Below are 17,351 nucleotides of genomic sequence, written 5' to 3' on the forward strand. Positions count from 1 at the left end.
CGAGGGTCCTTATCTGGGAGGCAGCCACCGGTAGCGGTGGAGCTATTTCAATGCTCCCGCTCACTCGACACCGAGCCGCTCCCTGTGCCGCCGGTGTAAAGGGGCACTGGCTGAATGCCAAGGGAGCTGACTCCTACCCCAGTGCTATTGCACTAGCCATCTCCCTTGTCGAGGGATTGATGCAACAGCGGAGTGGAGTGCTTTGCCTCCTCCCATTTAGCGCATCCTTTATGCTCCTTTTTTAAGGGCTAAGGAGGCCAGGGCTGGGCTGGCTTAAGTGCTGGGCAGGCGGACGAGAACAGCAGTATGCCAGGGGAGCAGGATCAGGAAGAGCCACTGGGTGTCGTGGGCCACTACATGGCTCCTCCACGCGACCATCTTCCCAACAAAAGCCCTGCAGGAACAGGCCTTTTCAGAGGCAAATCCGCAGGCAGCTGGGTCTCGTAGACTCACAGACAAGCAGCGAATTCTACAGAAGGTCAAGATGTTACCACCTTTGCTCGCCTTTGGTGCTGACGCCTAAGATGTTCCCATATTTGGGATACTCGACTGAACGATGGTGCATATAGACCTGCCCGCAACCCCGAATATATGGGGCTATGCAAACCGCTGCTGCGGGGAAGAGGGAGCAGGCTATGGGACGAGCAGGACATCACATCCAACACCCAGCTGGCAGCACCCCTCGGCATCCACCAGCAATATCAAACAAGGACTGGTGAAAGCCTGGTGACCGCTGCAGATCCCCATAGTTCTTTTTAGACGGGGCCCAGAGCGGAGCCGTGGGAAGATGCGGCGCCCCACCGACAGCACCAGCATACCAGCAAACTACGCCTTCATGAAAAACAACAAGCATGGAGGTAGGTAGTCTGGTTCCTCCCAGTTTACACTAAAACAAGGGTGTTCTACTAAACTGCATGGGGAGTGGGCTAAGCATGGGATGCTGTCACAAATAACCAAAATATACTCAACAGCATTAGAGGATAAAAACGAATTCAAATTGGGCATTTTACTGCCAGTTCAGCAATGCGCCCAAAGGGCTGTTTCTCCCTCTAAGAAAAGAGAAGTGAGAAGGCAAGCTGAACTAAACAGGCACATTACTAAACGGATTGGAATTTGTATCGAATATATTCACCAAAACTATAAAAGATGATGAATGTAGCATCATCATTGATCTAATATCACTAAATAATCTGTTGAGTATATCCACTTTAAGATGGAGGTGGAGTTTTGTCACTGCCAGACATCTGATCTCCCTAGGATACCTATGGGGAGCATTGATATGGGAGATGCTAACTATCTTATACCATACACTAGGATCATTATAGATACCTAAATATATTTACCTGGATCATGGATATCCCGGTTAGGGCAACCATGGGAGCATATAGCATTTCATATGGTCTAAACCTCCGCCCTAAACTATTAAAAATGGCCATGAAAATATTAAGAAAACAAGCATAATCATGGCACATATTGGATGATATCCTCATATTAGGGGAAACAAAGGAATTAGCTGTGGAGCAGTTCTAGCTACGAAACAGCTCCCTAAAGCTGAGGTTCATCCCACGCCCAGATAAACCAGAATTGAAGCGTTACTACCAAGGATTATCTGGGCTTCAATAACAATTCCATCCATATGACTGTTACTTTGCCAAGACACTTGGGTCACTATAATCAAATCATGAATGTACCCACTGAAGCTATATCACAATTAAGGTGGTGGGCAGACATATATTTGGCATAGTTTTCAGCCCTATTATCATCACCAATCCCAACTTGGTTATTTTTAAAAACCAATGCCAGTACTTTAGGCTGGGGAGCAACTAAACTCCATATCCAGCACAGGTAACAGATGGACCAAGTCACAAACATCGTTACTACACATACCGGGCATCAACTTCTTGGGATTGGTGATCGCCTATTGGGCTAAAAAGCATATGCATTTCAAATGCAGCACGTACATATGTGGTTACGGATTGATAATACTATGGTGGTGGCTTATATCAACCATATGGGGAGCATAATAATCATTATTGTGCAACAAATTGGTCAAACAAATCTGGCAATGGTGTGTCAAAAGACATTTTAACTATCAGCTGCCTATGTCCTAGGAAGCTAGAACACAGTAGGAGACACCATGTCACGGGGTACAATTTATGATTACATTGAATAGATGTCATAACCCAAAATATCTGCTAAATTTATTAAGCAGTTTGAAAGCCAGATATCAATTTGGTTGCACAAGACGGAATCACCAGTAACCCATGTATGTGACTTAGGAACCAGATTAGAGGCAGCAGCGATAGATGCCTATACGCTGGAAGGGGGAATTTTTGCTTTGCCTTCCTCCCTTCTGCCTCATCCGTCGGGCACTTCGCAATACAGATGGGATCTGTCTCCGAGATATTGAACGTGCCCGACCGGCCTACAGCCATGGTTCCCAGTTCATCACGACACGGTGGGCGAGTCACCTATGGATTTCCCTAGTGGACCATGGTTGCTGACTCAACCCAGTATCAGGCATAAGCCACCCATGCCAGGGAAACATCAAACTCCTGGGTGCAGGGTTTGAATAGACCTTACCAGGGACTGGGATTATCCAAAGGAACCATTACCACCATGTCGGCATCCCTGCGAACAGTCACTAAAAGCTAACATGGGTAAAATACTGCCACGACGCAGGGACAAGGAACTATTCAACCACTGACGTATTGGAGTTCCTGGAACATCTACACCATGACTAAAAGGTGAGTTACAGTGCCGTAAATACAGCATGGAGCGCCTTATCTGCTTATCTAAAACCGCATGTCAGCAGAGCATGGGATCCCATCTACTGAAGGTAAACTTATGAAGGGCAACTATAATATAAGCCCCAAACACCCAGGTATATACCCATGTATGGGATATTGGTGTGATATTGACATACCTCAGAGAATGGCACCAGCCAGATCCCTCAGCTTGCTTAATCTATGTTTTAAAAAAGGCTCATGCTTATGGCTCTCGTACACGCTCAAAGAGTCCGGTCACTCCATAAACTAGACTGGATACATGGTGATTACCCCAGACGCATCAAGTTCATATTTAGGTCTGGTAAAATCTAACTCGCAGGTATATGGATTCGGCACGAACTAGTAGGGTCGAGATCGCCTGTGTTTTCCGTGCTGTAGTCGTTATATGGCTATATGGACCAGGAACGCCCGATTCACTGGTGGGATTCCGGGCCTACCCACCAGAGTCCAGGTTGAGTGTGGTGACCCACCTACTACTATATATAGACACAACCCACTATCTTAGAGGGAGAGGAGGAAGCCTATGGGTCAACCACAGTAACCCAAAACGGGGTACGAGCCAAACCACTCCAAGGTGGCTCAAACAGGTACTGAAAGCTGCCGGAATAGATAATAATACATTTAATCCCATTCCACTAGGGCAGCATTGATATCAGCGGCTGAACGAATGGACATCCCGGTTGACCACATTTTCAATACAGCAGAATGGTCAAGGGAACCGCGTTCAGAACATTTTTTATTATAAACCGTTGATAAACCTGATTTAATTGCAGGAGAATATTACAAACTGCAATATTAATTTAAGCTCAGAGGAGCTCTGTTATGTTGTTATTGTTAACAAATACCTTTCTGTTTCTTTTGAAAGCAGATCCACTGGTTGATTACGATAACACTTCCTCCCTCATAAACTTCGGCAGTGAGTGAAATAAAAACTGTTACACGGTTTGAAATCACAGACCTTTGAAGTCTTCACGGAATCACTCACGTGACTCCGAAGTAAAATAGTAAGATTAAACGAGTACTTACCAGTACGAAGTTTGATCTGTATTTTATGAGGAGTTACGGTGAGGGATTAAGTGCCCGCCGCTCCCACCCTCATTATACAGATCGAACTAGTAAACTGATGTCTCGTGATCTTTACTATCTTACTTCAAATATTGTGTCTATTCTGTGATTTCACACCGCTGCTTCGAAGTATGCCGCATGCGCACTGGAGCTGGGGTCTTCACTTAATCCCTCACCGTAACTCCTCATAAAATACAGATCAAACTTCGTACTGGTAAGTACTCGTTTAATCTTACTATTAAACGAGGGAGAAAAAAAGGATCAGTGTCTATACTGTATATACACACACTCACAAGTACACACACACACACACACACACTTATATATATATATAGCTATAACTAGACTAAGTGGGACCCATTGGGTCCCATGTTTACACGGGAGGGCTGGACCCCAACGCAATATTCCACCTCTCCACAATTCCAATATTGCTGGCCAGTGAGCGGGGGGGGGGGGGGGGCTTTCTGGAGCGTTAGTATGGGTGTTGTGGGCCGAAGGGACTGGTTTCCAGAGGGCGAGTATGGACATTGTGGGATGAATGGATTAATGGGCTGGCAGCTCAGAGAGCCGTGACCCTCTCGCTTCCTCTGTCTCGCAGAGACTGAGTGAGGCACGACACTTCCGGGCTTTATAGTCCCTACCCCCTGCTGCCAGCGGGGGCAGCAGAGAGAATGGCGACATTTTAAAAAACATTAATAACTCTCTGATTTTTCATCGATGGGAAAAAATCCTCCAGTCCAATCTGGTGGAGGGGGACTCTGAGCGAGGTGGCCAATAATGACCGCCGTAAGTGGCGGCGTTCTCTCGGAAATCACGAAACAAAAAGTTGAAAGCGGTCAAGATCTTAGTTTTAGTAATATAGATAATTATTATAATATTAGTATATTGCAGTTCAGAGCTTAACGTCAAGCTGGAATGGGCACATTGGCCTTCATCGGTCCGTGTATTGAGTACAGAAGACCGACACAAAATGCTGGAGCCACTCTCTGTCTCTCGGACGGCACGGTGGCGCAGCGGTAGAGTTGCTGCCTCGCAGCGCCGGAGACCCCGGGGTTCGATCCAAACTACGGGTGCTGTCTGCAAGGAGTCTGTACGCTCTCCCTGGCTGTGGGACTTCTCCAGTCTAAGAGATGATGTAGGGTGATCTGAGGTGATCCTTGCTATCATGAAGGAGTTAGTCTTGAATAATTCTACCGTGCTCGGTGTGGTCTGAATAAAGAGAGCTTGTGTTTTGAGGTGTTCCCCGAGTGTGTGTTAAATGGCCTGTCTCTTGTGTGTTGTGTAGGAGCTGGATTTGCTGCCTTTGGGCAGCCCAAAGTAATGCAGCGACCAATGGGGCCATTGATACAAGGAGGTGGAGCTCCCAGCAACCCGTTCATGGTAGGTGTGACACCCCGCTTCCTTCCTGCTTAACCTTAATGGGCGTCACGGTGGTTCAGCGGTAGAGTTGCTGCCTTACAGCGCCAGGGACCCGGGTTCGATCCCGACTACGGGTGCTTGTCTGTACGGAGTTTGTACTTTCCCCCCGTGGCCTGCATGGGTTTTCTCCGAGATCTTCGGTTTCCTCCCACACTCCAAAGACGTGCAGGTTTGTAGGTTAATTGGCTTTGGTATAAATGTAAATTGTCCCTAGTGTGTGTAGGACAGTGCTCGTGTGCGGGGATCGCTGGTCCGCGCGGACTCTGTGGGCCCAGAAGACAGACACAAAATGCTGGAGGAACTCAGTGGGACAGGCAGCATCGGGGAATTCATTGCCACAGAAGGCCATGGAGGCCTAGTCAAACAATAATGATAGTGAGATTCTTGATTAGTGCGGGTGTCAGGGGCTTGGGGGAGAAGACGGGAGAATGGGGATAGAAGGGAGAGATAGATCAGCCGTGATTGAGTAGACTTGATGGGTGGAATGGCTCAATTCTGCTCCCATCACTTGTGAACCTATCTGTGGTGAGAAGGTTTTAAGAATAAGGAGTAAGCCATTTAGAATGGAGACGAGGAAACACTTTTTCTCACAGAGAGTGGTGAGTCTGTGGAATTCTCTGCCTCAGGCGGTGGAGGCCGGCTCTCTGGATGTTTTCAAGAGAGAGCTAGATAGGGCTCTTAAAAATAGCGGGGTCAGGGGATATGGGGAGCAGGCAGGAACGGGGTACTGATTGGGGATGATCAGCCATGATCACATTGATCGAAGGGCCAAATGACCTACTCCTGCATCTATTGTCTATTATCTATTGTCTAAGGTATGGGTGGCACTTCCACACTTTGACCCGAAACGTCAACCCATTGCTTCTCCCCAGAGATGCTGCCTGTCCTACTGAGATATTCCACCATTTTGGGCTGATGAGCTCCTAGCAGCCAACGGCCATGCACGCTTCATGAGACGTTGCGATCACTGTCGTACATAGCATTGTAAGGAGAGCCCGTCGGAAACCAGCACCAGTGCGTCACTTATGTTTTCTTCTTCTTCTTCTTTCGTGTGGCGTACACAGCCTAAAGTTGTAGGACAACTTGTTCTATTTGATAGAAACATGGAAAATAGGTGCAGGAGTAGAGGCCATTCGGCCCTTCGAGCCTGCACCGCCATTCAATATAATCATGGCTGATCATCCAACTCAGTATCCCATACCTGCCTTCTCTCCATACCCACTGATCCCTTTAGCCACAAGGGCCACATTTAACTCCCTCTTAAATATAGCCAATGAACTGCGTGGCCTCAACTACCTTCTGTGGCAGATAATTCCACAGATTCACCACTCTCTGTGTGAAAAATGTTTTTCTCATCTCAGTCCTAAAAGACTTCCCCCTTATCCTTAAAATGTGTGACCTCTTGTTCTGGACTTCCCCAACATCGGGAACAATCTTCCTGCATCTAGCCTGTCCAACCCCTTAAGAATTTTGTAAGTTTCTATAAAAATCAGTCTGGTGAACCTTCTCTGCACTCCCTCTATGGCAAGAATGTCTTTCCTCAGATTTGGAGACCAAAACTGTACGCAATACTCCAGGTGTGGTCTCACCAAGACCCTGTACAACTGCAGCAGAACCTCCCTGCTCCTATACTCAAATCCTTTTGCTATGAATGCTAACATACCATTCGCTTTCTTCACTGCCTGCTGTGCACCTGCATGCCTACTTTCAATGACTGGTGTACCATGACACCCAGGTCTCGTTGCATCTCCCCTTTCCTAATCGGCCACCATTCTTCCCTTTGTGCACGTCGAGTTGATTGCATTAGTCGAAACAAGACGGACCACGTGAGGTTGCAATCTTCCACCCCGGTAATGTCTTTATCGATTTAGTAATAATTTGGTGTAAGCCAGCATGTGCTCACCGCTGGTCCCAGGCCACTCCTGCTCTGTGTGTGGATTAATCACCCTCTGCTTTCTCTCCGCAGACTGGAGCCCCGCCAGGACAGTTTGCAGCAGGAAACACATCCACCAACCCCTTCTTATAGTCAGTGACCTGTAGTACTTCCAGCATGTGGCTCTTCCAGGATGGCCTTAAAGCACGTCGACCAACAGCTGTAACCTATGCCACGCCAGTACACATGTTTCTATACTTTGGTGGTGACAGGGAGGGGCCAGGGGGAGTTGTTGGAAGAAGCAAAGCATTGGGAAATATTTCTCCTATTGTAATCGTTCAACGTACCTGCGATCAAATTCCAGCACAGGGGGGGAGAGGGAGGGGGGGGGGGGGGGCAGGGGGGAGGGCAGGGACAGCTCTGGACGCTTTAGAGTGAAGGGGAGCCAAGATATTTGCCAGCTGTTCCTCACGGAGGCTCCGGGAAGGAAGGAGATGAACGGGTTAAATGGCTGTGGGCCACACGGCAGTGGGAGGTCCCCGCACTCAGCTCCTAGCGTGGGTTCATTTACCTGTCGGTGGGAAGTTGTCGACCCTGCTCGATCCCCACTCTCACGGTGAGGAGTCGGGGCGACGACTTCCCCCTCGAGATGCTGAGACCACATCGCAACTAGGGTAGGGTTTGGGTGGCGGGGGTTGCCGTTTGACTGGGAAGTCTCCCCCCTGTGAAGATTCTCCCAACAATTTTCCCCCGTTGAGGAATTGCAACCTCCTGTACATGAGGGGGGGTGAGGGGGGGGGGGGGGGGGGTTGGGACACTTGGCGTCACCTCTTTATCAAACGGCCAGTGTCTGGGGATCTCCCGCTTTTCCCCAACCCCCTACAGGGCCTGGTTTGGACCTTAGGCTGACTTGGTTCCCAGTGGCGATGATAGACATGGAGTTGCACCCCTCTACCTACCTCCTCCCAGCCTGCCCGCTCCCCCTTTCTCACCCGTTCCCCTTGCCCCGTTACTAACCCCCTAGGGCCACTCGCCTCCCCTCCCCACACAGTCCCCACAGACGATTCATCAATTCATCCTCTCGCTTTTCCATTTGCTCCGTACCCCTCCCCACACAGCCCCCCACAGATGTTTCATCCTCCTCCCAGCCACCCCCCACCCCTCTCTCGCTTTTCACTTTGCCCCATTAATTACCCCACCCCCCGGGCAACTGTTCCCCCCCCTCCCCCCCACAGCCCCCCACAGACGTTTCATCCTGCACCCCCCCACCCCCTGCTCCCAGGGCCCCACACCACAGCCCCCCACCTGTTTCGTCCTGGCCGGCCCCGTACTGGTCCCGGCCACCGCTGTACTGAACTCTCGCTTGTTTTTTTTGTTTTTTTTTTAATTGTTACAACCATTCCCCCCCCAGACCTGTTCATCTCAAAATTTTCCATTTGCTTTGTTCATCAATCACCGCAGGCTGCCGCCCCCTCGTTTTCCCTTTGGCCCCATTCCCCAAGGCTGTCTGTTTCCCCCCACCCCCCACAGACGTGCAGCACCCCCCACCCCCTTGCCCCAGGGCCGTTGTCTACCCTGTCGTCTGGCCGGCTGCTGTACTGGAAGCTCGGGCTTGTTTCTGTGTTTTTTTTTTTAATTGTTACACCGATTCCGCTGTGTTCTACTGTTCATTCAAAATATATATTTTGTTCATCAATCAACGCAGGCTGCAAAAACCCTCGTGATTTGGCTCCGTCCTCAAGGCTGTCTCTCACCCGCACCCCACACGCCGTGCAGACGCACACACACACACACACACACACACACACAGGCACGCACGCACACACACACATAGGCACACACACACACACAGGCACACACACACACACACACACACACACACACGCACACACACACACACACACACACAGGCACACACACACACACACACAGGGAAAAGAACGCACACACACATAGGCACACACACACACAGGCACGCCCACACACACACACATAGGCATATACACACACGGGCATGCACGCACACACACATAGGCACACACACAGGCACGCACACACACACTCACATAGGCATATACACACAGGCATGCACGCACACACACATAGGCACATACACAGGCATATACATAGACACTCATTATAATTTAAAATGTGAGAAAAATTATCAATTACATTGTACACACATAGGCACGCACACCCACATAGGCATATACACACACATAGGCATATACACACACAGGCACGCATGCACACACACATAGGCACACACACACAGGCACACACACACACAATCACACAGTCACACACACACACACACACACACACACACACACACACACACACACACACACAGGCACAGGCACAGGCACGCACGCACACACACACACACATAGGCACGCACACCCACATAGGCATATACACACAGATAGGCATATACATACACAGGCACGCACTCACACACACATAGGCACACACACACAGGCATACACACAGACACACACACACGTGCGGTCAGACACACACAAGACTCCTGTGAATCCTGTGTCCTCACGTAGATGTGAATGGGTGAGGGGGACCAGGTTGCTGCTGCTGTCTGCTGCATCTTGTGGTGCCCAGCATATAATGCCACTCTGCCCGTACGCACAGTGCTGCTGGGGCAGTGTGGGTGGGAGATTCCCCCACGTGCTTCTACTCCACGAGTGACCCCATCTCCCTTAATCCTCTTTGTTTTTGTCCTGTACTTTATATTGCTCCTTCCTAATTCGGCACCTCCACTCCAATCCCATAATGAAAGGGATGAGCCTCAGAACAGTGGCGCAGCAGTAAAGTTGCTGCCTTCCAGCGACAGATCCCAACTACAGGTGCTGTCTACATGGAGTTAGTACGTTCTTCCCCCTGACCCGCATACGTTTTCTCCCAGATCTTCGGTGTACTCCCACCCTCCAAAGACGTGCAGGCTTGTAGGTTAATTGGCTTTGGTATAAAATGTAATTTGTCCCCAGTGTGTGTAGGGTGGTTCTAGTGTGCGGGGATCGCTGGGCCGAATGGCCTGTATCTAAGATCGGCACTGAGATGTATCTCGGTCGTAACTCCAGTGCTGTGGATGGGCAGCCCCCTCATTCAGGGCCCTGTTTCACTCTGTCCTTACCTCACAGTGCTGGAGGACGGGGCGCAGCCGTTACTGTTACATCGGGCGATTCCTGCACTTCCCTCTCAGCAGAAGGCAGGCAACGCACAGATTTGCACGACACCCGATAACGCACGTCTTAATAGTGGGATTCAGCAGGTTATCACCGTCTTAGCCTCATCCACTCAGTTCCATTCTTACTTCCCATTATGTCGTGTGATAGGAGCAGAATTAGGCCATTCGGCCCTTCCGATCTACTCCACCATTCAATCATGGCTGATCTATCTCTCCCCATTCTCCTGCCTTCTCCCCATAACCCCTGACAGCCGTACTAATCAAGAATCTATCTATCTCTGCCTCAAAAATATCCACTGACTTGTGTCCTCCACAGCCGTCTGTGGCTAAGAATTCCACAGATTCACCATCCTCTGACTAAAGAAATTCCTCCTCATCTCCTTAAAGGAACGTCCTTTAATTCTGAGGCTGTGACCTCTAGTCCTAGACTCTCCCACTAGTGGAAACATCCTCTCCACATCCACTCTATCCAACATCCAGCTTTCGTTCCCCACCCCTTCACCCTACAATCAGTTTGAAGAAGGCTCTCGACCCAAAATCCACATGGGCAGGCTCGAAATGCTGGAGTAACTCGGTGGGTCCGGCAGCATCTGCGGTTAAAAGGAATAAGCAATGTTTTGGGCTGAGCCCCTCCATCAGACTGATAGTCAGGGAGGGGAAAACTAGAGGTATGAGAAGATGCAGTATAAAGCAGAGCCAACATTTAGAATGTGGGGACTCTAAAATCAGCTCTGTCCACCATGCCACACTTAGTTAGTTAGATAATTGGCCATTACTCCTCTCCCCCCTCAGCTGTCCTAACCTGCGGAGAGCGGCAGGGCTCTGTTGCATCCCTGTAACTGCAGGTGCTGGTTTAAACCGAAGATTGACACAAAAAGCTCGCGTAACTCAGCGATGCAGGCAGGCAGCATCTCTGGAGAAAGGCAATAGAAACATAGAAATTAGGTGCAGGAGTAGGCCATTCGGCCCTTCGAACCTGCACCGCCATTCAATATGATCATGGCTGATCATCCAACTCAGTATCCCGTACCTGCCTTCTCTCCATACCCTCTGATCCCCTTGGCCACAAGGGCCACATCTAACTCCCTCTTAAATATAGCCAATGAACTGTGGCCTCGACTACCCTCTGTGGCAGAGAGTTCCAGAGATTCACCACTCTCTGTGTGAAAAAAAGTTCTCCTAATCTCGGTTTTAAAGGATTTCCCCCTTATCCTTAAGCTGTGACCCCTTGTCCTGGACTTCCCCAACATCGGGAACAATCTTCCTGCATCTAGCCTGTCCAACCCCTCAAGAATTTTGTAAGTTTCTATAAGATCCCCTCTCAATCTCCTAAATTCTAGAGAGTATAAACCAAGTCTATCTAGTCTTTCTTCATAAGACAGTCCTGACATCCCAGGAATCAGTCTGGTGAACCTTCTCTGCACTCCCTGTATGGCAATAATGTCCTTCCTCAGATTTGGAGACCAAAACTGCACGCAATACTCCAGGTGTGGTCTCACCAAGAGTATTCACCAATAGGTGAAGTTTCAGCTGGCCTGTCCCTTTTCTCCAGAGATGCTGCCTGAACCGCTGAGTTACTCCAGCTTTTTGTGTCTCATCTCCTGATGCATCGTTCACGTCCGAAGAAAGGAAGAGGTTGTGACCCAAGACCCGACTGTTTACAAGCTAAGCCTTGCTCGGGGCATCATGCGGTGGGACATTTTCCATGGCCCCACCTTTGTCTGGACCATATCCCTGGACCAAAGTGATGTTGAGAGGGAGGGAGGGAAGAGAGCAGGGTAGATTTGGGGGTAGATTCACATCAAGTATCCCTGGCCTCGAAGGAACTGGATAAAGATCCCAATGACCCCCCCTTCCACCCCGAACAAGAACAAGCTCCAAGTCGCGGTGAAAGGGTATCAGAAGGGAGACCGCAATCAGTCCCCAACCCTTCCTGTGAGATCACCACCACCCTCCGCTGAGATGACAACAGCTATGTGCTTTGCCCGGGCCTCTGCGGTTGCCACGGAGACAGGCTGGGCCTAGCGTCATGGAGAAGCCTACGTTGAGTACATGGGCTATGTTGCACTTGACATCAGCACCATCATGATCCTAGTTTCTCCGCGATTGCCATGGAGACAGGCCGGGCCTAGCGTCACAGAGAAGCCTGTGTTGAGTACGCTACGACCTTGTTACAGTCTGTGTTGCACTTGACGTCAGCACAATCATGGCCCTGGTTTCTCTGCAGTTGCCACGGAGACAGGTTGGGCCTAGCGTCATGGAGAAGCCTGCGCTGAGTACACTGGGCCTGGTCACAGGCTGCGTTGAACTTGACATCAGCACCATCATGGCCCTGTTTTTTCTGCAGTTGCCACGGAGACAGGCCGGGCCTAGAGTCACGGAGCTAAGTAGACTGGGGCCTCACCACAGTCTGAGTTGGGCTTAACATCACCACCAACGTGGCCCTGTACACAAGAAACCTGGCGTACAGCATGGGCCCAACATAGAAGCAGCCCTTTCTCCAGAAATTTGGAAGACATTGCGGATGAGATCCTATCCAAGCCCTGAAAAACACTTGATACTCCCGAATCACGTAAACCTTGTATAAAGGAGTCCTCCACGTAAATTGTATCCCAATCCATCCACGCTCTCTGTACTCTTCAACAACAGGAAGACATTGGGACTGGCCAAAGGGCCTGTCTCCGTGCAGGAAAACTCTTCTGATTGAAACATTCAAACTATTTTAAAGCAGTCTGACACCGAGTCATTTCTGCTGTACAGTGGCTGGATACTGGAATCTTATGATCTTGTTAGAGACACAGGGAAAGGCTCGAATCTCTGGAGATGGGTGGTGGCTAACAAGTCTGACATTTACTGCCTGCTGCTGCGTGGCTCGGTGTGATGGCGTTGGGATTTTTTTTATTCCTTGTGATTTTCGCGGATGAGGGGGGTTCAAGTCTGATACAAAGTAGTGCGTGACTCGGGGGTTGGCGTGCGAGTTGTATTTCCCTTTTGTTTAACCTCTCTACACAGTCCAAATCCAAATCTGGCTTGTTTGTATCTGGCATCAGTCGATCTTTATTACATTACCACGAAAGTGAGGATTGGCATTTTACCCCCACTCCTCTCTTCGCCCCCCCCTCCGAGATTGCACCTTTCCCATTCAACCTACATTCCTTCCTCTGGCTTCACAACTCATCAATCCTGCTCTCTCACATCTTTTGTTATTTAATCTCTTGCCTTTGTTTCAACCATCTGCCTGTCAACCCACCCGCTTATTTCCACCTATTCAGTGTTAGTTTATTGTCACGTGTACCGAGGTACAGTGAAACGTTTTTGCTGCGAGCTTCAAGACAATATATGATTACAATCGAGCCATCCACAGTGTACAGATACATGATAAGGGAGTAGCGTTTAGTGCAAGGTAATGGCAGTCAAGTTTGATCAAAGATAGTCCGAGGGTCACCAATGAGGTAGATAGTAGTTCAGGACAATAGACTATAGGAGCAGGAGTAGGCCAGCCAGCGCCGCCTTTCGATGTGTTAATGGCTCATCATCCACAATCGGGTTTCGGCCCAAAACGTTGCCTATTTCCTTCGCTCCATAGATGCTGCCGCACCCGCTGAGTTTCTCCAGCATTTTTGTCCACCTTTGATTTTCCAGCATCTGCAGTTACTTCTTGAACATCCACAATCAGTGCTGCTTCTGATCATCCCCAATCGGGACTGCTCTCTAGTTGCTGTGGGATGGTTCTGCTAGGCTTTGTCTCTCTTCCAGCACTCTTCACCTCCCCACAATCAGTCTGAAGAAGGGCTCTGACCAGAAACGTCACCTACCCATGTTCTCCAGAGATGTTGGCAAAGTCCAGCACTCTCTATCCGCCATTCGCACTCATGAGACAGTTGGAAGCTAATGCATGGTAGAAAGCAACCCAAGATGACCCACAATCTTTGATACTGCAGCACAAAAACAATCCTTAGCTGATTTCTCACTCCCGTTTTCACACTTTGCCCAAGGCCTCAAGTTGTGAACATTTTCAGCGTAACAGGTGCTGGAAGTACTCAGCGGGTCAGATACCCTGTGGGGAGAAGGAATGGACTGAGAACGTTTTAGATGGAGACCCGATTAGTCCTGACCCCAGAACATTATAGTGGCGCAGCGGCAGAGTTGCTGCCTTGCAGCGCCGGAGACACGGGTTCGATCCCGACTACAGGTGCTGTCAGTACGGAGTTTGCACATTCTCCCCGTGACTGCGTGGCCTTTCTCCGAGATCTTCGGTTTCCTCCCACACTCCAAAGACGTACAGGTTTGTCGGTTAAGTGGCTTGGTAAATGTTAAAATTGTCCCGTGTGTAGGGTTGTGTCAATGTGCGGGGATCGCTGGTGGTCGCGGAGGCCGAACGTCATGTTTCCGCGCTGTATTTCTAAATTAAGTACTCCCAACTCGTATGTCCTTGGATATGGGTAGCTCAATCCTGTGTTGTCTACTTCAGGACTGTTTTCCTCCTTTGCAAATTGCTTTGGGAAATGTAGTTTGCACCATAAAACCTTTATACAGGCATGTGCAGGAAGGAATGGCAGGTGCTGGTTGAAACCAAAGATGGACACAAAACGCTGGAGTAACTCAGCGGGACAGGCAGCATCTCTGGAGAGAAGGAATGGGTGACGTTTTGGGTCAAGACCCAACGGGTCTGAAGAAGGGTCTTGACCCAAAACGTCACCCATTCCTTCTCTCCAGAGATGTTGCCTGTCCCGCTGAGTTGCTCCAGTTCTTTGTGTCTTGACACACGCATACCAGATACCTTTTAAAGTGCCTCCCCTGCTCATGTTTTGTGTTCACAGCCCATTCCAAAGACAAGTACGTTAGCCAGACTGATGCACACCGTGTATAACTACCAAGGGATTAATGACCCTTGGAGTTTGGCTATGATCTTAACTCAAGGTCTTCCACTGGGATAAATGCCCAGACTTAATAGAGAGGTCCAGGGGAAGTTCCCTGTTTGTCTTTCCACAGAAAACACTGTCAATAGCAAGGTTGTGTTCATAAGTCATTGGAACAGAATTAGGCCATAAGGCCCATCATGTCCACTCCGCTGATCGTTCTATCTTCCCCTCCTAACCCCATTCTCCTGCCTTCTCCCCATAACTCTTGACACCCAGTCAATCTCTGCCTTAAAAATACCCAATGACGGCCTCCAGAACCATCTGTGCCAATGAATTCCACAGATTCACCACCCTCTGACTAAAGAAATTCCTCCTCATCAAATGTTCTTTAATTCTGAGGCTGTGGCCTCTGGCCCAAGACTCTCCCGCTAGTGGGAACATCCTCTCCACATCCACTCTATCCAGGCCTTTCACAATTCGGGAAGTTTCAATGAGGTTACCCCCCTCGTCTTTCTAAACTCCAGCGAGTACAGCTTCATATTGGTAGAGTCTTCGTAGCGTTAGAGTGTGTGTTTCATCGGGGTGCTCCGGTTTACTCCGACATTCCCAAAACGTACAGGCTTCTAGGCGAATTGGAAATTTTCCCGAGTGTGTAGGATAATGTTGGTTTAGTTTAGAAAAAAAGCGCGGAAACAAGCCCTTCGGCCCACCGAGTCCATGCCGACCAGCGATCCCCGCACTATCCTACACGCACTAGGGACAATTTACCCGTACACCAAGCCCTTTAGTCTACAAACGCTGCACGTCTTTGGAGTGCGGGAGGAAAGCGAAAATCTTGCGGGGTCACGGGGAGAACGCACAAACTCCGTACCCGTGGTCGGGATCGAACCCGGGTCTCTGGCGCTGCAAGCACAGTAAGGCAGCAGCTCTACCGCTGCGCCTCCATGCTGCCCCTAGTGTACGGGGTGGTCGGTGCGGACTCGGTGGGCCGAAGGGCCTGTTTCCTCCCTTTTCCGCGCTGGATCGCTAAACTGAACTGAGCCAAACTACAGGTTTAGTGCAGTCAAAGGCTCATATCCTTGTATTCAATTTATTGTCAATATCTCAATTAGAGACAACAAAAAGAATTTTCCTTACAGTCAAGTATCATAAAAATTAATAAACAATAAAACCCAATCCTTAACCCAATCAACATATCCTTAACCCAATCAACCTCTTAATATTGCAGTTTATCCTTTAATCAACCTTGTACGATCTGTCTGCACACAAACCTGTTGCCCTGTTTCCAATATTTAAAATGGCAACGGGTTTATAAAAGGTGCCTGACTGATTGTGGATGTGTGGAGTGTCGTGATTGTGAAAGGTATTACACAGTTGCGAGTGCTCCCTCAACATCCCGCCAATAATTGAGACTGGGACGGTACTGGCTTCTATTGGCACTGCAGACAGACGCACAATGCTGGAGTAACTCAGCGGGGGGCTGGTCGAGACCCTCTTCAGACTGGCAGTCAGGGGAGAGGGAGACATCGAGATATTGAAGGGTAAGGTGTGAAAAGGAGAGATCAAGGGGGAAGAAGCTCAAGGGGAATATGGAATAGATCATCATTCGGCGAAGGGAAGGTGACAACCAGGCGTGCAGAGTAGCATTTCATCAGGAGGACAGTCAAACTAGTCGCAGAACTAGGATGGGGAGGGATGGAGAGAGAGGGAAAGCAAGGGTCACTTGAAGTTAGAGAAGTCAATATTGGTTGTAAGCTTCCCAAGCGAAATATTCTATTGGTAGTTCGGTTCAGCTGTGTACAGAATGAAGTCAGAAGTGGGCCTCCTTTGGAGAGTAGGTCATGTCACCTCATGCATATGTATCAGTTCATGCCTCACTCTGTGTTTCCCCCTTGCTGTCCCTGCCCTGGGAGCGGGTGTGTGTGTGTGTGTGACAGGACAGTGTAGTGGGAGCTTCACTCTGTGTCGAACCCGTCCAGCCCCTGCTCTTTTAAAAAAAATACAAAGCGCTTTTATTCAAACAAACGCAAATACAGAGTAGTGACAAAATCAAGACTGCCATTGGCAGCTTTCAAACAATTGTAGGACTTAAATGTCCTCAACTTTATCTACAATACTCCTCGCGGCGGCCAGCGCTCACG

The 17,351-nt window shown here is 49.3% G+C and overlaps 1 protein-coding gene across 7 annotated transcripts in view; it reads left to right on the top strand.

The window, feature by feature from the left end:
* LOC129715096 (arf-GAP domain and FG repeat-containing protein 1-like) overlaps positions 1–7,523 on the top strand; it is an 87,189-nt gene extending 79,666 nt beyond the window's left edge. For all 7 annotated transcript variants that reach the window (XM_055664956.1, XM_055664960.1, XM_055664961.1 and 4 more), the window contains 2 exons: positions 5,140–5,234; positions 7,240–7,523. In XM_055664956.1, coding sequence (XP_055520931.1) covers positions 5,140–5,234; positions 7,240–7,299 — 155 coding nt within the window. In that variant the 3' untranslated portion in view covers positions 7,300–7,523. The remainder of the gene's footprint in view (positions 1–5,139; positions 5,235–7,239) is intronic.
* The last annotated feature ends 9,828 nt before the right edge of the window (positions 7,524–17,351 follow it).

The sequence above is a fragment of the Leucoraja erinacea genome, unplaced genomic scaffold, assembly GCF_028641065.1.
Source record: "Leucoraja erinacea ecotype New England unplaced genomic scaffold, Leri_hhj_1 Leri_100S, whole genome shotgun sequence".
In the NCBI taxonomy this organism is placed as follows: Eukaryota; Metazoa; Chordata; class Chondrichthyes; order Rajiformes; family Rajidae; genus Leucoraja; species Leucoraja erinaceus.